Source organism: Fopius arisanus, unplaced genomic scaffold, assembly GCF_000806365.1.
Source record: "Fopius arisanus strain USDA-PBARC FA_bdor unplaced genomic scaffold, ASM80636v1 scaffold00025, whole genome shotgun sequence".
Taxonomy (NCBI): domain Eukaryota; kingdom Metazoa; phylum Arthropoda; class Insecta; order Hymenoptera; family Braconidae; genus Fopius; species Fopius arisanus.
The window spans coordinates 1,335,219-1,353,448 of NW_011887764.1; the positions used below are offsets into that span (position 1 = coordinate 1,335,219).

General features: G+C 41.1%; 1 protein-coding gene across 1 annotated transcript; it reads right to left on the reverse strand.

Annotated features, from left to right (window-relative positions):
- Positions 1-16,142: 16,142 nt before the first annotated feature.
- Positions 16,143-17,516, reverse strand: LOC105264835 (keratin-associated protein 19-2; the record flags this gene model as incomplete). Its single annotated transcript, XM_011301982.1, is given in 2 exon segments — positions 16,143-17,253; positions 17,354-17,516. Coding segments are annotated over 2 exon segments (497 nt in total), but the record flags the coding sequence as incomplete, so codon positions are not given.
- Positions 17,517-18,230: the final 714 nt, after the last annotated feature.

Below are 18,230 nucleotides of genomic sequence, written 5' to 3' on the forward strand. Positions count from 1 at the left end.
AATAAAACTTTCATTCACACCACAAATTAATTCAGTATGAAAAAATTATTTATGTGAATAGAATAATTATTTTTCTATTTGAAAAAGAATTATTCTATTTTGGCTATCAAATAAATCCTATTTAACGTGAAAACAGGGATTTTTGGGAGTAATCTCCATAAATTTTCTGTTACAGACCAGAATAAAAAATGAGCAGTTGTTGTAGCGAAGTGGGCAATTAAAAAATGACGATTTGAGATAGTGATAACAGTAGTGGGATTAACAAACGCCTCAGGTTAAAAGGGGCCCCTTCGGATCCACCTAAAAAAGCCAAAATGACGAGAATAAATTCATCCGCCCTGGCGGACACGGAATTTGCGGCTGTTCGCGTACTGAATGCGAAAATACCATACTCCTATATCACCCAGGACATACCATTCACCTCACCGGAATGGTAACGAGATGTATGTAGAGATTTTTGCCACGCGGACACTCGGAAGACGAGTCCTCTCCTCTAAATGCTGGAGAAGACTCCGAACCGGCGCATTAACCCCGACACATAAGGGCATACCTTCAAAACTGTACCATAAATACTAATGGATCAGGTGAATGCGGAAAAAAGTTAAACAATCGAGTGACACGTGCTACTGGTAAATCGCTGTACTCATGATCTGGGGGGAATTTTTTTGCTCTGACATTTTCGCAGGCTCTGTTGAATCATACATGAGGTCCACCTTTACTTTTTTACGGATTTTTGACAGCCAGGGACCTGCCATTGGTTTGCAATGAGGACGAGAGCATGTGAGGAAAGCTGGCAATTTTTTTTTTAATTAATTATAAGGAACAGAAAATTCGTTGTTTTATAGGGATTTGCATTCCGATTCCGCTTGAAAAATCAAATATTGGAAAGTCTGGGGTAATTTTTCGACAGACAATAGAATTAAATACGAAAATAGAAGAAAAATTGGAATGATAATAAAAAATTGAATCATCTATTTCGTGAATTACTTAATTTCCCTTTTTTCTCGTACTAGGGAAATTCTGCAGAGATTCAAAAAAATACAGGTTTCAAAGTGTCGGAAATTTACAGAGATCGATATGGAAAGTTGACGGGAATGTAAAGGGAATTTAAAGGGCACGAAACAATTACAATTAAAAAAATGATAATCAAAAGAAAATGTAAATCGCAATTGTACCTTAAAAAAAATTCAGAACACCATTTAAACCTTCGAAACCGGCGCAAAACTTGTAGAGTAAAAAGTGTCTTCATAACATTTACGTTTTCTGAACTGGTACTTTGAGGGGATGGTGATTACTGGAACCATTAGAGACTCCCCAGCATGATAATTTTTTTCCTGCGATCCCAAAATGGGTGATTCAACGAATGATCGTAACGAGAGAAGAAAGAGGAAGAAAGAGGAAGAAAGGGGAAGAAAGGAGAATTGTGGAAAAGAGTGTAAAAAATAAATAAGCCTTTTAAAAAAAAAGAAAGGACGAATAAGAAGAGATACCCAGTGAAGAATACACCCGGGAGGTGTACGTGTCAGGTGAATGTGCGTGTGTTGATGGTTTAAGAAAAGGAAAAAAGTGAAGAGGGAGAGGAGGAATCGGTGACCGGAGGGGGATAAGCAGAGACAAGAAGAGATGAGCCGATGGGTACCAAGTTGGGTCGGTTGGTCTGGTTGGTGACCCCCACCCTGTATAAAAGCAACCATCAGCCAGCCGCAACTTCAGTCTTCAGTTTGAACGCTAACGCAGCGTTATTAATCTCCCAAATTAATAGGGCTCAGTTTTAAATTTAATCCAAACACTTGAGGGTCTCAGTGACAGGAGACCATGCGCTGCTGATAAATCACAAGGCGAGAGAGGAAATTCAATTTTTATTCTTCAATTTTGGATTTTTTTTTCGCCAGCCGATTGGCGAAGGGAGCGAGAATGTGCGGTCGAGTGTGGGCGGTCATCATCACCCTGGTACGTCCACTTGAGGATTACTTATATCCCCGTGTTTTTGTCACCACTCTGTGTCTCCTCATGTACTAGCACATATTTTTAACACTTAAGGAGTGAAGTGACCAGGTTACCGGGATTATCTTTGAATCTATGGGAGATGAGAAAATTTTTGTTGAACCTTTTTTGTAGCCCTCAATTTTTTCACCAAAAAAGGTCCAGCAAAATTTTCTCCACTGCTCTCAGGTTCGAAAATATATTCAAAAAACTGTGGGACGACATTTTCAATATTGGAATTGGCGTTTCATCGATTCTCCGTGGAAATCGATTATTATTTATCGAGTAAAGATCAATGGTAATATCGATCGCATCAACTATCCACTCAATATTTTTCCCCACTTATTAGTGCCCAATCAATCCCTCAGCAATTCAAAACCAAGAGTATGCATTTTTTTGAATCCAGTGAAAGTATCTCAATTCAACTCCATTAACTCCTCTTTGTTGTCATGACATCAACTCAGTATCGAATGCGTAATGACGAGAGCATACGTGAGTCCGATGACTAGGCAATCAGTAAACAGTCGGATGTCAGCGAAAAGTCTCACCTCTAGAAATAAAACATTCTCTGATTAATATTGACCAATCTTTTTGAAAAAAAAAAATGAGACAGTGGGGGAGACTAACGTGTGGGTATCCCGAGAATAAGTAAAGTCACCGTACAAGATAATTACACTGTTAACGCACGTGCAAGAGCTGCACCGGCGAATGTAATCGGCTTCCGGCGCCATCAGTTACGATTTGCCCATTGATCTCTGCCCGTTCACTCCGTTGCATTTCATTCACAACTGCACCTGCCAGCCGCGACTTTGCCGCACTACAAATGCCTCGGTATATTCATGATTCCGGAATTATTTTATGAATTACATAAAGAGGAAGACTTTCCGCGACGAAAACGAAATTTGAAATCAAATTTCGAAAGAATCCTTCACACTGACGACTCAGTTCATTCCTTGAATATTCAAGTATCTTCCATTTTTAGGTCTAAAAAATATTAAGATACCTTAAAAATATTACAAATTCAAGATCATTTTTTAACAGCAAAAAGACAATTTTTATAAATTTTCAAGGAATAAAGACATAATTTAGCGAATTTTTTCAATTAAAATAAAATTCGAACTTCATGATTGAGAGTTTAGATGATATTCTGACAAAAATTTTCTTTTTTCTTTAATTTTTATTAAAATATACTGTTTTCGAACGTTCACACGAAACCAAAGAACTTAGAACTAAAAGAAAAACCAAGAATTCAACTTGAATTTGCTGAATGAATTCTTTCAATTAACAGCATGTTGATAATTTTAGGGTAATGAGTTGACTTATCTATTCGGTGAGGTCATCAAGGATAGATCCAAAACTAAGAAAGAGCAGATTTCATTTAATGAAGCTCTCAATTACCTCAACAAACAGGTTACAACAAAAATTTGCGTCTATCTCGTGAATTCCGAGGAGCTCATTGACAACTGACCAATGGTCAGAATGAACTTATCACGATTACCACATCGATATTGATTTATCTGAAAGGAGATAATAATTTGTTCGAAGGGTTTCTATTTTTTTTTTCTATGTAGACAGAAAGACAGTCTCGTGGAACGCGGACAACTGCCAACCGTAACAAATTAGTTGAGCTTTGTATTTAACTAGCCGTATCAACGTAATCCCCGAGTTTGGTAGTGGGCATAACGAAAAAGAAGTACCATCAACCGAGTACAAAGTACCAGATGGTATCGGGGCAATGCTGAAGGAAGGAGAGAGGAAAAACAAAAATATAAAGTTGAGAGATCGTTTCGGGAGATGGTGGGTTGAAGAGGATGCTCCTGGGAGACCGGTAGTTGTCAATCTCTCGGGACTAGATTACTCGATATGTTTGAAAAACACTGAAGGAGGGAAAATACGGCTTTTTGTCGGTCTATTCACTTGGAAATGGGGGGCTACGAAATTTCATGGGGAGTAATCGGCGAATATCTGCGCTATGCGCTGCGGTAAAACCTTCTAATGAGTTCAGAGACACATGCAATATCCCGTATTGTTTTCCATTTCGATTTGCTGTCACTGTACGAAGGAAGGAATACCACCAATTGAGATCTTAATTAATTTCACTTGAACGCGAACAATTCGGTAAAATTGATGAATAACGAAATCCGCACCAAGAAGGATTGAAGTTCCACTTACATAAACTTGAGTTTATACTCGATTACGCGGATACTGCGAATCCGAGTGTATTAGCGAAATTTTTATCAAAACCTTTTTTGTAGCTCTTAATTACTTCTATAAAAAAGATTTTAACCAAATTTTTGGTATCAAGTGTTTTCTGCGAGATATTGATTGAAAATTGATTGAGAGAAAAAATCGGGAAAAGATGGGTAATTCTACAGAGTTCGAGGACGAAACATGAAAATATATTTAAAAAATGAAGAATCAAGAGCAGTTTTGAATTCTCACAGTGCAGAAAGGCTTTTGATTGAATTTTGTTCCTCAATTTTCTGGTTTCAATCGGCGATGCCGGTATTTCCTTGTTTATTCGCGTTAAATTGTTTTATATAATTCTTATCGATCATCCGTTTAACATTTCTCGCGGATCCCAGAGCTCCGGCAATTATCCAAACTCAGACTCAATCGTCTGCCAGTTACCTGAACGTGACAATTTCATTAGTGAAATAACCACGAGATGATTGCGAAATAGCCAGGTAGAAAGGGAATTGCAATCTGCAACTTTTTCCTTGTTTTTTGTCCCGCTTAATTATTCCTCAATCATTGATGCATTCTTCTTTTGATTTTTATGGACACTTTGGGGTCTAGAAACTACAGTGTGCGCATTTTTATTGTCTTGTTGACCCCGATTTCGGTGGTGTTCGCAGTCATCCCGCGTCACCCGGTGAAATTGCCGATAAAGTCGATAGTGATTTCACTGGAAAAATAACCCCTTCAAATGAAAATAATCGGTGTGTGTCAAGCACTAGGGGATTATATTCTGTTATTCCAATAGCTCAAAGGAATACTCCGATATTTTCGTTCCTAATATTTGTTTCAGTCAGAAAATCGGAAAATTAAAACACTTTTTACGATTGTATCATATTGGTTACAATCTAAACGCAAATTTGTTAATCAACTTGCATTACAAAAAATATATAGAATTCACAAGTATTTCGCGGCATTTGAATTCCATTTTTTTTCTTAAAGATTCTTTTATTACGTTAGTCCTCGGAAATAAATAATTTGTATTTTTTTATTGAACTTTCAAAAGGTATTTTTCTATTCTGAATGGACGAAAATCCATTAGAATTTGGAAAAAGGGGGAAAAACTGATTTCTATAAATAATTCATAGGAATATATCTCTAAAAAAATCCGAATTTCTGGCTCGTGTAATAAATCTCTCGAAAAATGGACTTTCTCATTTTTTCATCACTGTTCCGTCTAATTTGTGAAGTACTATACAAATACATGTTTATTAACTTTAATAAAACAATTTATATAATACCTATAATGAATTTGTTTTTTAATGCAAAAAAATTTGATGCGTCATAAAAACAAAATGTCAATTAAAAATTGGCATTCCATGAAAAAAAACTATTAAATTTCGTACGAATACTTAAATAAGCGAATTCATTTGATTGGAATAAATATTTTTGGCGGGTGTGATCCCAAGTTTTTATTTGGGTCAACCGTGAGTAACGGTGTCACCGAAATCCTGGAGCCAATGGAAACCGAACCCGTTTGTTCCCCGTTGGAACCTTCATTGGCCTCCGGGGTGGCAAGCAAGCACGATGGATTCATTACGCAACAATAACATGGCGGCATGTACTTTCACTGAAAAGATGATGCGTCTGGCGTAGGCCATTGTCGGCTTCCATGAATAAGGGCCTGCGATTTCGCAATCAAATCGAGCCCCCGAGCTCGATAAATCTCCAGCTGCCGCGAGAAAAATTGAGATAAAGCATTTGAAAAGGGAAAAAAATCTGAGCCGCGATTGTCCTCGACAGGTGTATTAATACCACTTGCGTTTCGCGCATTGAATAACAATGACCGCGACGTGTTCAATCGGCACACGATCGAGAGGCGTCAAAATGCAGGTGCTATTCAAACGATTTAATGAATAATTGATGATCGATATGGAAGCAATCAATACATATGTATATACATCAGAGACTGCCGTTCTTTTCGCCCGACGCAAGCGCAATAAATTGATTGGCCTTTTGCATTTTCCTCACGCTCGATTCGCAAGGTGAATGTCTGGCGCGATCGTTTATGCGGAGATCCTTAAGGTTAAGATCATTTCCCACATTCAAATGGATTTTCCTGGCATTATTCCTCCCACTGGACTTCTTATCGCGGCAACAAGCAGAAATGAATCAACTCCAGAGAATTTCCAGAGGGTCGTCTTGAGAATTCATGGATTAAATGCACTTGTCCTGTACTCCAAAGGCTTAGCATAAATATTTGATACATAAGAGGACGCGCTGGAATTCATGGAATTTTAGATGAGCGGTAAGAAAGCGTCCCGAAGCACGGTATACCGCACATTTATTTATTTTTCTATGGATTTTATATTTTAACGGTGATGGATTTTACGGAGAGTTATACTGATGCGCAACGACATTTAATGGCAGTCTCTGGGTGCAAGCGCGTAGAAAAATATGGCCCGTTTGAATGCCATAACCGAGTTCGGTGGGGAATTTTTATTTACTATCCGGATCTGCATTAATCATCACTGTTTTGACAGATAAAAGTTCCATTATGGAGAATCATTTTATCACTTGAATCAATACGTTAATCACTTTCTATCGCAATAAATTATTTTCACTTACATTATTGGCTTTGCCCATTCTTATTTAAAAACTTTAACAATTTCTGGTTCTCCCTTTTTTCATACATTTTTATTGATTTATTTATTTTTAATCATGAAAGTAGTTAATAAATAATTTTTTAATGAATGAGATACTTGGGATTATTGGATTTAATCAAAATTTTCTCCTAAAAATTGGATTTCATCAATTTCGCCGGAATCGAAAATAAAAACTTAGATTACTTCATATGACACCTCAAAATTGCATTTTTTTTTCCTCATCAAATATCAGAGGTTTCCTCGTAACGGTTTATGATCCAAAGGTCTAGACTATAGGTATATATTTAGCGACATGACGAGCCCAATGATCCAAAAATAGCCGAAAGAATCGCGTCAATAATCAGATAAACCTTACGACCCATTGACTGAAGGGGGACTCCTCATGTTTCCTGGAATTTCCATCAAATTAAATCATCGAGTCGATCATTCATATCCAAAATCCTCCCGGATGCTCACCGCATCGAACTACGTGACACAAATCACAATAATCAGTGATTGACTGAGTGAAAAGTGTTGATTCATTGCACGGTGTCTGGAATGGCCGCGTTAGAATGAATTAACCTTTTCACAGATGAACTACCGACTGTGCAATAAAATTGGCATCCATACTAGCCCACGTTCCCGTGTGAGGGCATTCCGTAATAATAAAACAATTAAACCATCCATATCTCCGTGATTTATCGCACTCGATTGTCGGAGAAATTCTTTCTCGATCTCTTAATGACGAAAACCGCGCATCCATCCCACGTGAATATTTATTGACACCCAAAAACCCATTACGAACTTATTTCAATGAGTTTTGTTACTTTCCCTTCTACGTGGGTGGCGCGTGAGATCATTGGCTTGTTACAGAATCAAAGGATCTCACCGAGGGTAATTGGAGGGGCCGTCAACTCTCTCAACTAACTTCACTGAGAAGGACTCGCAAATATCGAAGATGGCGAAAATATCTGTCACCTGAAATCTTTCGTGAAAATGTTAAAAATTCAACCTTTCATTTCCCTCAATTTCACATCGAAAATTGTGTGATATTTGGTGTTCAATTTTCACGATCAGCACCATTTTTATTGAATTCTTGTTAAAAATAGTTTTTCTTTTAATATATGTAAAATAAAAACATAATTGTGCCTAAAGAACACGAATAACGACTTCTCAATATAATTTTTTATCCGATAGAAATGGTCCCGGAAGTGCTCGACCTTTCGCTTCCAACGAGAAATCAAAAATTTCAAGATTAGGTAACAAAACTTTTTCCAATAATTCAGTGTTTTGGGCATCGTAATCGGTAGAAAGGTTACAACATGAGTTTGAACTTCTGTTTGAGAACATTAGCATTTTTTTGCAATATTTGTATTACATCAACGAGCCAAGTTTCTCCTCCCCGCATTCTTCATCATTCCTAATTAGATAATTCGCCTATGGCATCAAATTCGTCAGAGATACCGCGTTAATGAACCCGTGGGGCCATGAAGTAGAATGGCGACCTCATAGGCGAGAGTCAATCGATGGAAGGGAACTGACCTGTGCTACCGCGCCCACCAGAATTCGATGACTTTCACTCGATCATCCCAAACTACCTTCCAAATATGCTAATTAACCCAGATAATTCTCCCAGATATTTGAATTAACATTTATTCGTGATAAGACATCATCAGACGTCGAGTGGCTTTTTTAGAAATCGCAAATTATATCAAATCCCGAGGGAATAACCATGGGTTCTTTCGGTTTGCGTAATTATTTGGGGCCGTAGAGAGAACTCGTATTAATTTCAATCAACAAAGTTAATTACTTCAGGGCCGATTACTCGCTGGGTCAAGTACTTCTTCTCTCTACCTCATTTGGACAGCATTTTCCGAGCTACCGGGTATTAAGTACACTATACACACGTCACATAAACGTCTTTCGTGCCTAATTGATATTACCCGGGTAAATACTGAGACGAAAAAAGCTTACTTGCAAGAATAAAGGAAAATCACTCAATTCTATAATTGCAAGTATGCATGAAAAATAATGAACATGATCAATTCTGCCATCCGATTTTTTCATGATGTCAAAAAAAAATCGAGAAAAATTTTATGCTTTTATCTTCATTCAATGCACTCTGCATTTTTTCCCATTTTTCCAAGTTTTTTTCCATAATGGAGATGAACAAATTTAAAGAATTTGTGGGGGAAAAGTTTTATACAAAGTTTTATACACTACTAAAAGAATTTATATAGAGATATTTTTTTCAGATTGTAGATTGAGTGTATTTTCAGAGTAGATAAAAATACAGAATTTTTGCAGATCTTTTCGAAACATGAAATTTGACGAACGCAAAAAGCCGTTTTGGATTAAAAAAAAATGGAATCATTACTTTTACAAAGAAAAAGGTTGAAGAATCGAAAATTATGGTAAATTAGAATTCTTCGAAAATGTAAAAAACTTTTAAACAAGTGGAGTTATGGACTTCGAAGAATGGAAATAAAAAAAAAACAGTCATTAATTTTTCAAATTTAAAGCAAAGGACGAAAAAAACACGAAGCATCGCGGATTCTTGTACAAATAAAAGATTTCTCTTGAGAGTGAGAAATTATTTTTACGAGCATAAAACTGGCATTCGTTTGGCACTAGAGTCCACAGATGGAGAATCCATGGCCAGAGGGTAGAATCGGTGGGGAATGAGAGTAGCAATAATGATGGTTGAAGGAAAGCAAAAGTATCGCTGTCAGGCAGTTCGAAGTAGTTAACGTTCCCCGCGATTTGGGACAATGTTAAAAAATGTTCACTGAAATTTCTGGTACACTTCATGCAAATTAACCTCATCACAGCAAAAAACACGGTCTCAAATCAAGATCCACACATCAATTATACTGTTTGGAAATTGTTCTCGAAATTTCAAGTAAAAACTCAACACACTTTCAAGAAAAAAATTAGTGCATACTCTAAATTTTTTACAATCAGAAATTTACATACAACTTTGGCTCATTTTGTTGTTAAAATCCGAATATTCTCGATCTATAAACCGATAATTAATATTAATAAAAATAGTGAAAATATATTTTTATTATTAGTTTTATAATAGGCTTTTGGGAAAATTGTGGGAAATTCAAACAAAAATTTCGTTGAACTTTCAATCTATCAGATATTCACTAGCCTTTAATGGCGAAAATCAATCATTATTTAATCTGAAAAACATAATTTCCAATGGTTGCAAGAAAAATGAAAAATTTAGTGACCGTTTATAATTGAAGTTGAATTCAAACTCATACAATTGAAAATTCAGATGACTTCGTACCTAAAATTTCAAGAAATTTTTAACAATGCATGCGATTCTACTTTCACAAATCTGGGCCTGAATTGTCTTAATGAATCCTAATAGTCAGTCACCTTGAGGAGAGGCAACGAAATGAGGGGCCTTCCGCCGGACGTCAGGGCTTCACGCTGTCTTGAGTATTTACGCGAATTTTATTCATTACCACTCTGACCCAAAATAGTTTCATTAACCGGATCCTTGGATACACTGAATTTCGCAATAATTCCATACGGCACCCCCGCGGTCTCTCTGACGCTGAGAAGGTTGCATGGGCCGTTGATCTATGTCACGATGACATTTCGCACCTTTTTCGTTTATATTGCGTACATAATGACTACCTGCGGATTAAGAGAATTTATGACCCGTATGGATATGATCAAATGGCAAACGTGTGGTCAATCTATCCCATCGACGAGGCCTCGTAAATTCCGTAGTATTTAATTGGACACGGATGCCCCTTGTAAAATAACAGAAAAAAAGGGTTCTGCTGCTTATAAGTGCACACGGTGTCAGATCGTTGGCGATTGGAATTGAAGAGACGGTAGAACAATGAGCCAAATGCGTTTTGAATGTTAATGTTCACTCGTAGGGCGGATACATGCTAATTTATTCTTTGTCAATAGGTGATTGCACTGGGTATTCTGCAAGTTGCAGAGGGACAACAGATCAGACAAGGAAAGGAACTGCTTCTCAGTATCAAGGATGATCAAAAGAGCCAGTACTTAAACCAAGACTTCGAAACGAGTTAGTATTGTTCTTCTTACGTATAATCAATTTGTAAAAAAAAAATCCTGCACTTTCCCTAATAAATTCCATTTGAGTTCCGTTGAAATTTTATTGAAATAACATTTGTTCCTTGAGTTTGAATTACAATAAAAATGAAATACAACGTAAAGAACGTGGAAAATTAACGCCCAAGAATTTCTACGGAAATGTAAAAATCTATTAAATTTCATTCTATCAAATATCTCAATAAAATCACACCATAAAATTACATAAGCTTCTCCACGAATGACGCAAAAATCAGATAGAATTTTAATAAAATTTGTTAGAGAAATCGCTGCATTTTTCCGTCAATTTTTTATGCATGCTCTTCTTGGTCGTCAGAAATTTCGCTAATGCTTGGTTCTACTTTCTATCAGATTCATATAACTACGGATATGACGTCACTCCAGATGGCCAACAGTTTCACCATGAAACGCTTGGTCCTGACGGCGTGACCTACGGATGTTATGGATATGTTGATCCATTTGGAAAAATGGTGGCAATTTTCTATATAAGTGATGGTTGGGGTTATCGAGTTGTTCGCCCCAGGGAGGATATCGAAATTTTCCTCCACAAACATGAGCATCATCAACACAACGACCATGATGATCATGACCACCATGATCATCATGAACATCACGGAGTTGTCACTCCTTGGAGAGATTTACATTTTCCGACAACTTGTAATCGATATGAAGGAGGTACCATGCGCCCGTCCAGACCTGAATGTAAGATTATAGAAAACCCCTATATTTCCAAGATGTATATTTTCTTGTAGGCATTGCTTTAGTCAAAAGATGATTATGCATATTTTTTACAGTTCCTTCATCCGGAAGCTCTAACGGAGGTCCGAGTCAACCTGTGAAACCTGAAGGAACCTATCCCAACCAGCCTGGAACAGGCGCACCTCAGAGACCAGGAGTCCCTCTTCAGCCAAATCAACCTGCAACAGGTACATCTCAGAGGCCAGGACGCCCCTCTCAATCGCCTCAGCCCGGCCAGCCGGGAGAAGGCACACCTCAGAGACCCGGAACGGCTTCGCAGCCCAATATCCCAAACCAGCCTGCGACCGGTGCATTTCCCAGACCAGATATTCCACCTCAGGGTTATCCAAGTCAACCTGGAACGGATACGTCTCAAATCCCCTCGCAGCCGAGTTATCCTGGTCAATCCGGAGGGAGCACACCACAGAGACCAGGGGTGCCACCCAAACCAACTTATCAACCTGGAAGTCAACAGAGACCTGGAACAACAGTCCCGCAGAGTTTTCCTGGCCAACCAGAAGTAGGCACTCCACAGAGACCTGTAGAAACGTCTCCTTCGGGTTATCCTAATCAACCTGGCTCTACCCAAGGCCCATCATCACAACCGAGTTTCCCCGGGCAGCCCGCAGGAAGCACTCCCCAGAGACCAGGATCGCCGCCACAACCTAGTTATGGAAATCAGTCTGGAGGAAACACTCCACAGAGACCGGGTTCACCGTCAAAACCAAGTTATGGAAATCAACCCGGAGTAAGCACGCCACAGAGACCTGGATCTCCGTCACAACCTAATTATGGAAACCAGCCTGGAATAGCGGCTCCTGGAAGCTATCCTAATCAACCTGGCTCTGTGCAATTACCAGGAACATCGCCCCAACCAAGCTTCCCTGGCCAGCCAGGAATAAGTACTGAACAGAATCCAGTTACGCCCTCACAACCGAGTTATCCAAATCAGCCTGGACCAGTGCAAAGACCCGGAGTACCGTCCCAACCGAGTTATCACCCGGCTCGGCCCGGATCTACTTCGCAGTCGAATATTCCCAGTAGGCCTGCAACCGGCAAACCACAGAGACCAGATATAGCCCCCCAGGGTTATCCAGGTCGACCCGGAACGAGTACGTCTCAGGAACCTTCACAACCGAGTTATCCAAATCGGCCTGGGGTAAGCACTCCACAGCGACCGGGTTCGTCGTCACAACCTAGTTATGGAAATCAGCCTGGTGTGAATCCACAGTTGCCAGGGTCTTTCCAACCCGGTTATCCAAATCAGTCCGAAGGCGGAACTCCATCAAGACCTAGTACTCCTCTACAACCCAGTCATCCAGGTATCTCAGGCCCATCTGTACAACCTATTCCCCCGGCGAGTACTGGTACTTCATCCAGACCTGGAGTACCATCTCAGCCGGCTTATCCCAACCCACCTGGAGGACAAGTTCCTCCGCGACCGGGTTCTTCTTACAAACCCTCCTCTCCCAACTCTCCTCAACCTGGCCGTCCTGTTCAACCCGGAACCACTTTCCCATCGAGGCCTGCATCTTCGACACCCGGATCTGGAACACCGGCATCGGGAGCTCCTACTCAGCCCGGATTTCCAGCAAATCCTAACTATCCAAATCCTGCAGGGGGTGCTCCATCGAAACCTAGCGGACCTCAAGGATCTGGAACTCCATCACAACCAAGCTACCCGCATCAACCAGGAACGAACATTCCCGCATATCCGGAATCCAGTCGGCCCTCGGTCCCCGACGCAAATGCTCCAGCTCGACCTATTTCTCCGTCTCATCCCGGTTATCCGGATCAGTCTAGACCGAGTCGTCCGTTGGACGGTGGAAGGCCATCCCAACCTGATTATCCAAATCAACCCGGATCGAGTATACCAATTCGTCCAAGCCCACCGAAACCGAGTTATCAGCCAGGATCGACGACTCCATCGCGACCCTTCCCTCTTCCGCAGCCTAGCCAACCAGAAAATAATGGGCCAACACAGCCCGATCACCCCACTCCATCGATACCCGGTACACCAGTACAGCCTGGCTATCCAAGTCAATCAGGAACTCACATTCCAACGTCTCCTGGAAAACCGTCACAGTCTGGTTACCCAAGTTTACCTGGAACGGGCAGCCCATCGAGACCCGGTGCGCCAGCAAATTCTGACCGTCCTAGTCAATCAGGAACAAATATTCCATTATCCCCGGGTAGTCCACCGGCATCCGGAGTACCAGTACAGCCTGGCTATCCTAATAAGCCAGAAACTAATTTCCCTCCAAAACCGGACAGCCCATCGCAGCCTGGCCATCCTACTCAACCAGAAACACACATTCCATCATCCCCCGGCAACAGACCGCCGTCTGGCTATCCAAGCCGACCAGAAACAAGTGGTTATCCAAATCAGTCAAATCATGGAACAAGCAGTCCATCGAGACCCAGCACACCAGTACAGCCAAGCTACCCTGAGCAATCTGGAACACATATCCCATCATTACCTGGAAGCCCCTCGCAGCCTAGTCATCCAAGTCACCCTGCAAGTAGTCCACCGGCATCCGGAATACCATCACAGTCTGGATACCCTAATCAGCCAGGAACACATATCCCATCATCGCCTGGAAACCCATCGCAGTCTGGTTATCCAAGTCACCCTGGAACAAGTAGTCCACCTGCATCCGGAGTACCATCACAGTCTGGGTATCCAAGCCGACCAGAAACTAGTAAACCTTCTCGCCCGAGCGTCCCCTCAAAACCGGGTTATCAACCTGGGTCAAGCCATCCGCTTCGTCCAGGAAAACCCAATAAACCGAATGCACCAAATGGACCCGGATACCTTCCTCCGAAGCCGAGTCGACCTCATCCACGTCCTCCACACCGTCCAAATCGTCCAGGAAATGAACCACCATCGAATTCAGGAAGTCCTGCACGGCCGATCTTACCTCCTTCCGGTGCTCCTATTCACCCAGGCTGTGATTCAACTCCTTGTCAGCCCGCAACATCGCCAAGCAGTCCGAGCTTACCGAGTTATCCGCCATCTTCTGGCTATCCAGTCTCCCCGGGTATCGGTTACCCAGCAACTGACTATCCTCAACAGCCAGAAACGGCAGCTCCGCCTTCATACCCCGGATATCCTGATCCTGACAATCCTAATTACCCCAATTATCCTCAAGCCCCGGGCGGTCCCGTTGGTAGTACAGGCCCTGTAGGAGGCATTGGAAATCCAGGACCTATTGGAGGCATTGGAGGTGATGGTGGAATTGGAGGCATCGGAGGTGACGGTGGAATCGGAGGCGACGGAGGAATCGGTCCTGCAGGACCAGACGGCCCATGGCCAACAGGTTCACCAGGACCTAGCGGACCATGGCCCGGTGACCCTCGCTTCCCACCTCAAGGTACCTTCAGAACACCGTATCCAAACAACCAATACCTTCCTCCACCTTTCTATCCTCAACCAGAGAACCCAAACATTTATGCCGGACAAGACAACTACGACCAAACGAACTACCCATACGCAGAGCGAATTGAAATCCCTGATTCTCGTCAACCCGCGCCATTCAGCTTGACAGAAAACTCACCCGTACAAACAAACCCAAACAATTACGCAGAATCTCACAAAAATCGTAACTCCCAGCGCACGATGCTAGCCAACATGGTGAACGCAGAGGACAACACCGAAAACGACAAGAGAGTAATTGTAAACCAATCAATCCAATTGCCTTCAAACCGAAAAATTGAGAAGGAACCAAACGACTACGATCTCCGAAATACTCCACCCTTCGAAGATCTAGAGCATCAGATATCTCGATATGATGAAAATTACGGAGAATTTCAATCAGGAAGTCGAAAACAAGCTCCCCCATCACCTCATCACGAACAAGAGCAATTGAGTGAATTCCAAACTCTTCCTGAAAAGCCGAGTGACCCCGCCCAGAAAATAGACCAGGTAAATACATCGCCGGAAAGTCCAGAATTCTCAACAATTGGTGTCCGACCACCCGGGCCAATAAAAATCAAGCCAATTCCCCTTCCAGTCGGTCCAAACCCCGACATGTGTCCCTGTTACATCGTAGAATCAAAGAACACATCAATCTCTGCACCAATCACCACGACACCGAGTGCAATCATAGAGAAAGAAATCAATGGAACTCCCGTGTACGGTCAATTGGGTTTCATCCCCGTTATTTTTGTCCCCTATTGTCCAGGTGATGACCCTGACGATGAAAGCATGACTCGCGCCATTTTTCCAACAGCAACACCTGTACCATATCCGTGCAATGTTTGCGATGGTCACCAGGACAATCCCATAATCGGTGGAAGGCACTTCGATCTCAGTCAGCTCAGCAACATCAAAGCCATAAGGCGTGTGCTCAGCGAGGCAAATCTTGGTTACTTGAATGTTCCAGGTGTTGCGGTGAAAAGTCCTCGATCACGAAACCACAGACGGAAAGTCAAGAGGAGGAAAAGCAGCGATTGATGGGTACCACATTTTCCCGGCTCTTCGACTTGACGCCAATACCGTTAGAAGTGGAAACGGAGACTTGTACTCAGTGTACGGAGCAAGCGCAATCGTAAGTGAATTGGATTAAACTTCGACTGCTGGCTGGTCGACAGAAATCAATGTGGTACTTTAGTCGTCGTGCTGCTGAGTACAACCATTATCCTCCCTTCCTCTACCATCAGCTTTGTTACATCACTTGCTCATTTCGGTGATTCAGGAGAACTCGTAATCTTAGGTTTAGGGCTAATACCGACTGACGATCCATTCAACTTCGAAAGTAGATTTTTATAATCGTGCGCTCAGAGAGAAATACATGTTTTCTAAGTTTTTATTAAATTTAATAGAACCAACGTTTTCTATTAAATTTTATCACGTGTTTTGGGGAAACAATGAATTCTCATCGCAAGACCGAACTCGGCCCTAGAAATGGATTTTTCTTCTTAGCACATTGTGTCCGTTCTCCTTTTACGTAGATTTACCTAGATGTTAGTTACCATGATTCATTACTCTGAGATTATTAAGATAACGGTAACTGGGGATCTTCGAGATTCGCAGTGCTGCAAGTAAATTATATAATTGTATATATTAACGTTAACATTAATACGTGCTATGTATGATAACGGGTGTTCATGATTGTCTCCTACGATATAAACAGCAGAAGATAGTTTTAATAACAATGTATTTGTAAAAAGTATTGAAAATTTCAGTTGTTTAGAATAATTTTATGGGACGCGTACGACTTGTACGTCAAATAAAGAATATGAATGATGGATAGTTCATGAGTCGCTTTATGAGTACCCTCTGTACCCAGAGGGCGATCCTCCATAGAAGCCGCTGCCTCTGCTGGCATATGGGTAACTGCCATATCCACCATAACCAGAATAACCCCCATAGCCTCCGAGTCCGGAGTATCCGTAGCTGTCCAATCCACTCCAGCGATTGTACCCTCTTCCTCCTAGAAGCCCATCATCATATCCATAGCCTAAACCGCTTCCATACCCTCCGTACCCTCCATACCCTCCGTACCCCGAGAGTCCACTTCCATATCCATAACCACTGGTTCCATATCCGTAACCACCGTACCCAGATCCATAGCCACCGTAGCCCGAACCGTATCCATATCTGCAAGCAAAACAACACAATGATTCATCTCAGAATGATTATTCAGGTATGAGTCATTTGCAGAACAAATGAGAAAAGTTGAGACAGTTATGTAATTTACCCAGCATTGCCGCCCCCCAGGATTCCATTTATCCCGGACGAATATCCTCGGTAGATGGAATTTGGAGCGTAGCCACGGTTATAGTTGTAAATGCCTCCTGGATAATTTCCATAGCCATATCCCCCGCCGTAACTGCTCCCGTAATCCCGGCCGATCAAGAACGCTGGAAGTAAAGGGCATTGAAGAACATGCAAATTTCTGTTGTGTAACCGCTCGAAACTAGAGAGATGAGACACGAGATATCTCTACGAAATTTCGGTGAACGTTCAAAAGACAATAATTTTTTATTGAATTAACTAAATATTGAAGATGCCCAGGTGGAGCTTGAACTGACAACCGTCAGATTTCCTCTATGACAATTTCATTTCGTTTAACCAGGCTTTTATTATAATATCTTAATATTCTTTAATCAATTTTTACTAAAAAAATATTTATAATCAATTGTTTTTTAGGTAAATTCGTGAGAGAACCTTATTAATTGAACTATTATGGCGAGTCCGTTTGTGATTACAATTCGAAATAAAAATCCGCAATGTGAACGTAATGTTTTGTCATTATAATTTGAGAAGAGGAAATTCACAGATATTAATGGTTGATTTGTGGAGGATGAGTGGCGGATTTAGGAGTAACAGTCTCTCTTAATAGCCCGGGTCATAATAAAACGATGGGAAGGGTTAATTGGTGGTGATCATCAGTCGCAGTAGAATTTTCCCAACAACATGAATATTACGTATCACATGCACACGGCAATCACCGGAGCTTGACGAGACCGACATTGACTGACAACCATATTCATACTCATACGCTGCATTTTCTAAGGAAACGGATATGACGTCAGGATCCACTGATGTTTATTAGTCATTAACTAAACACCAAT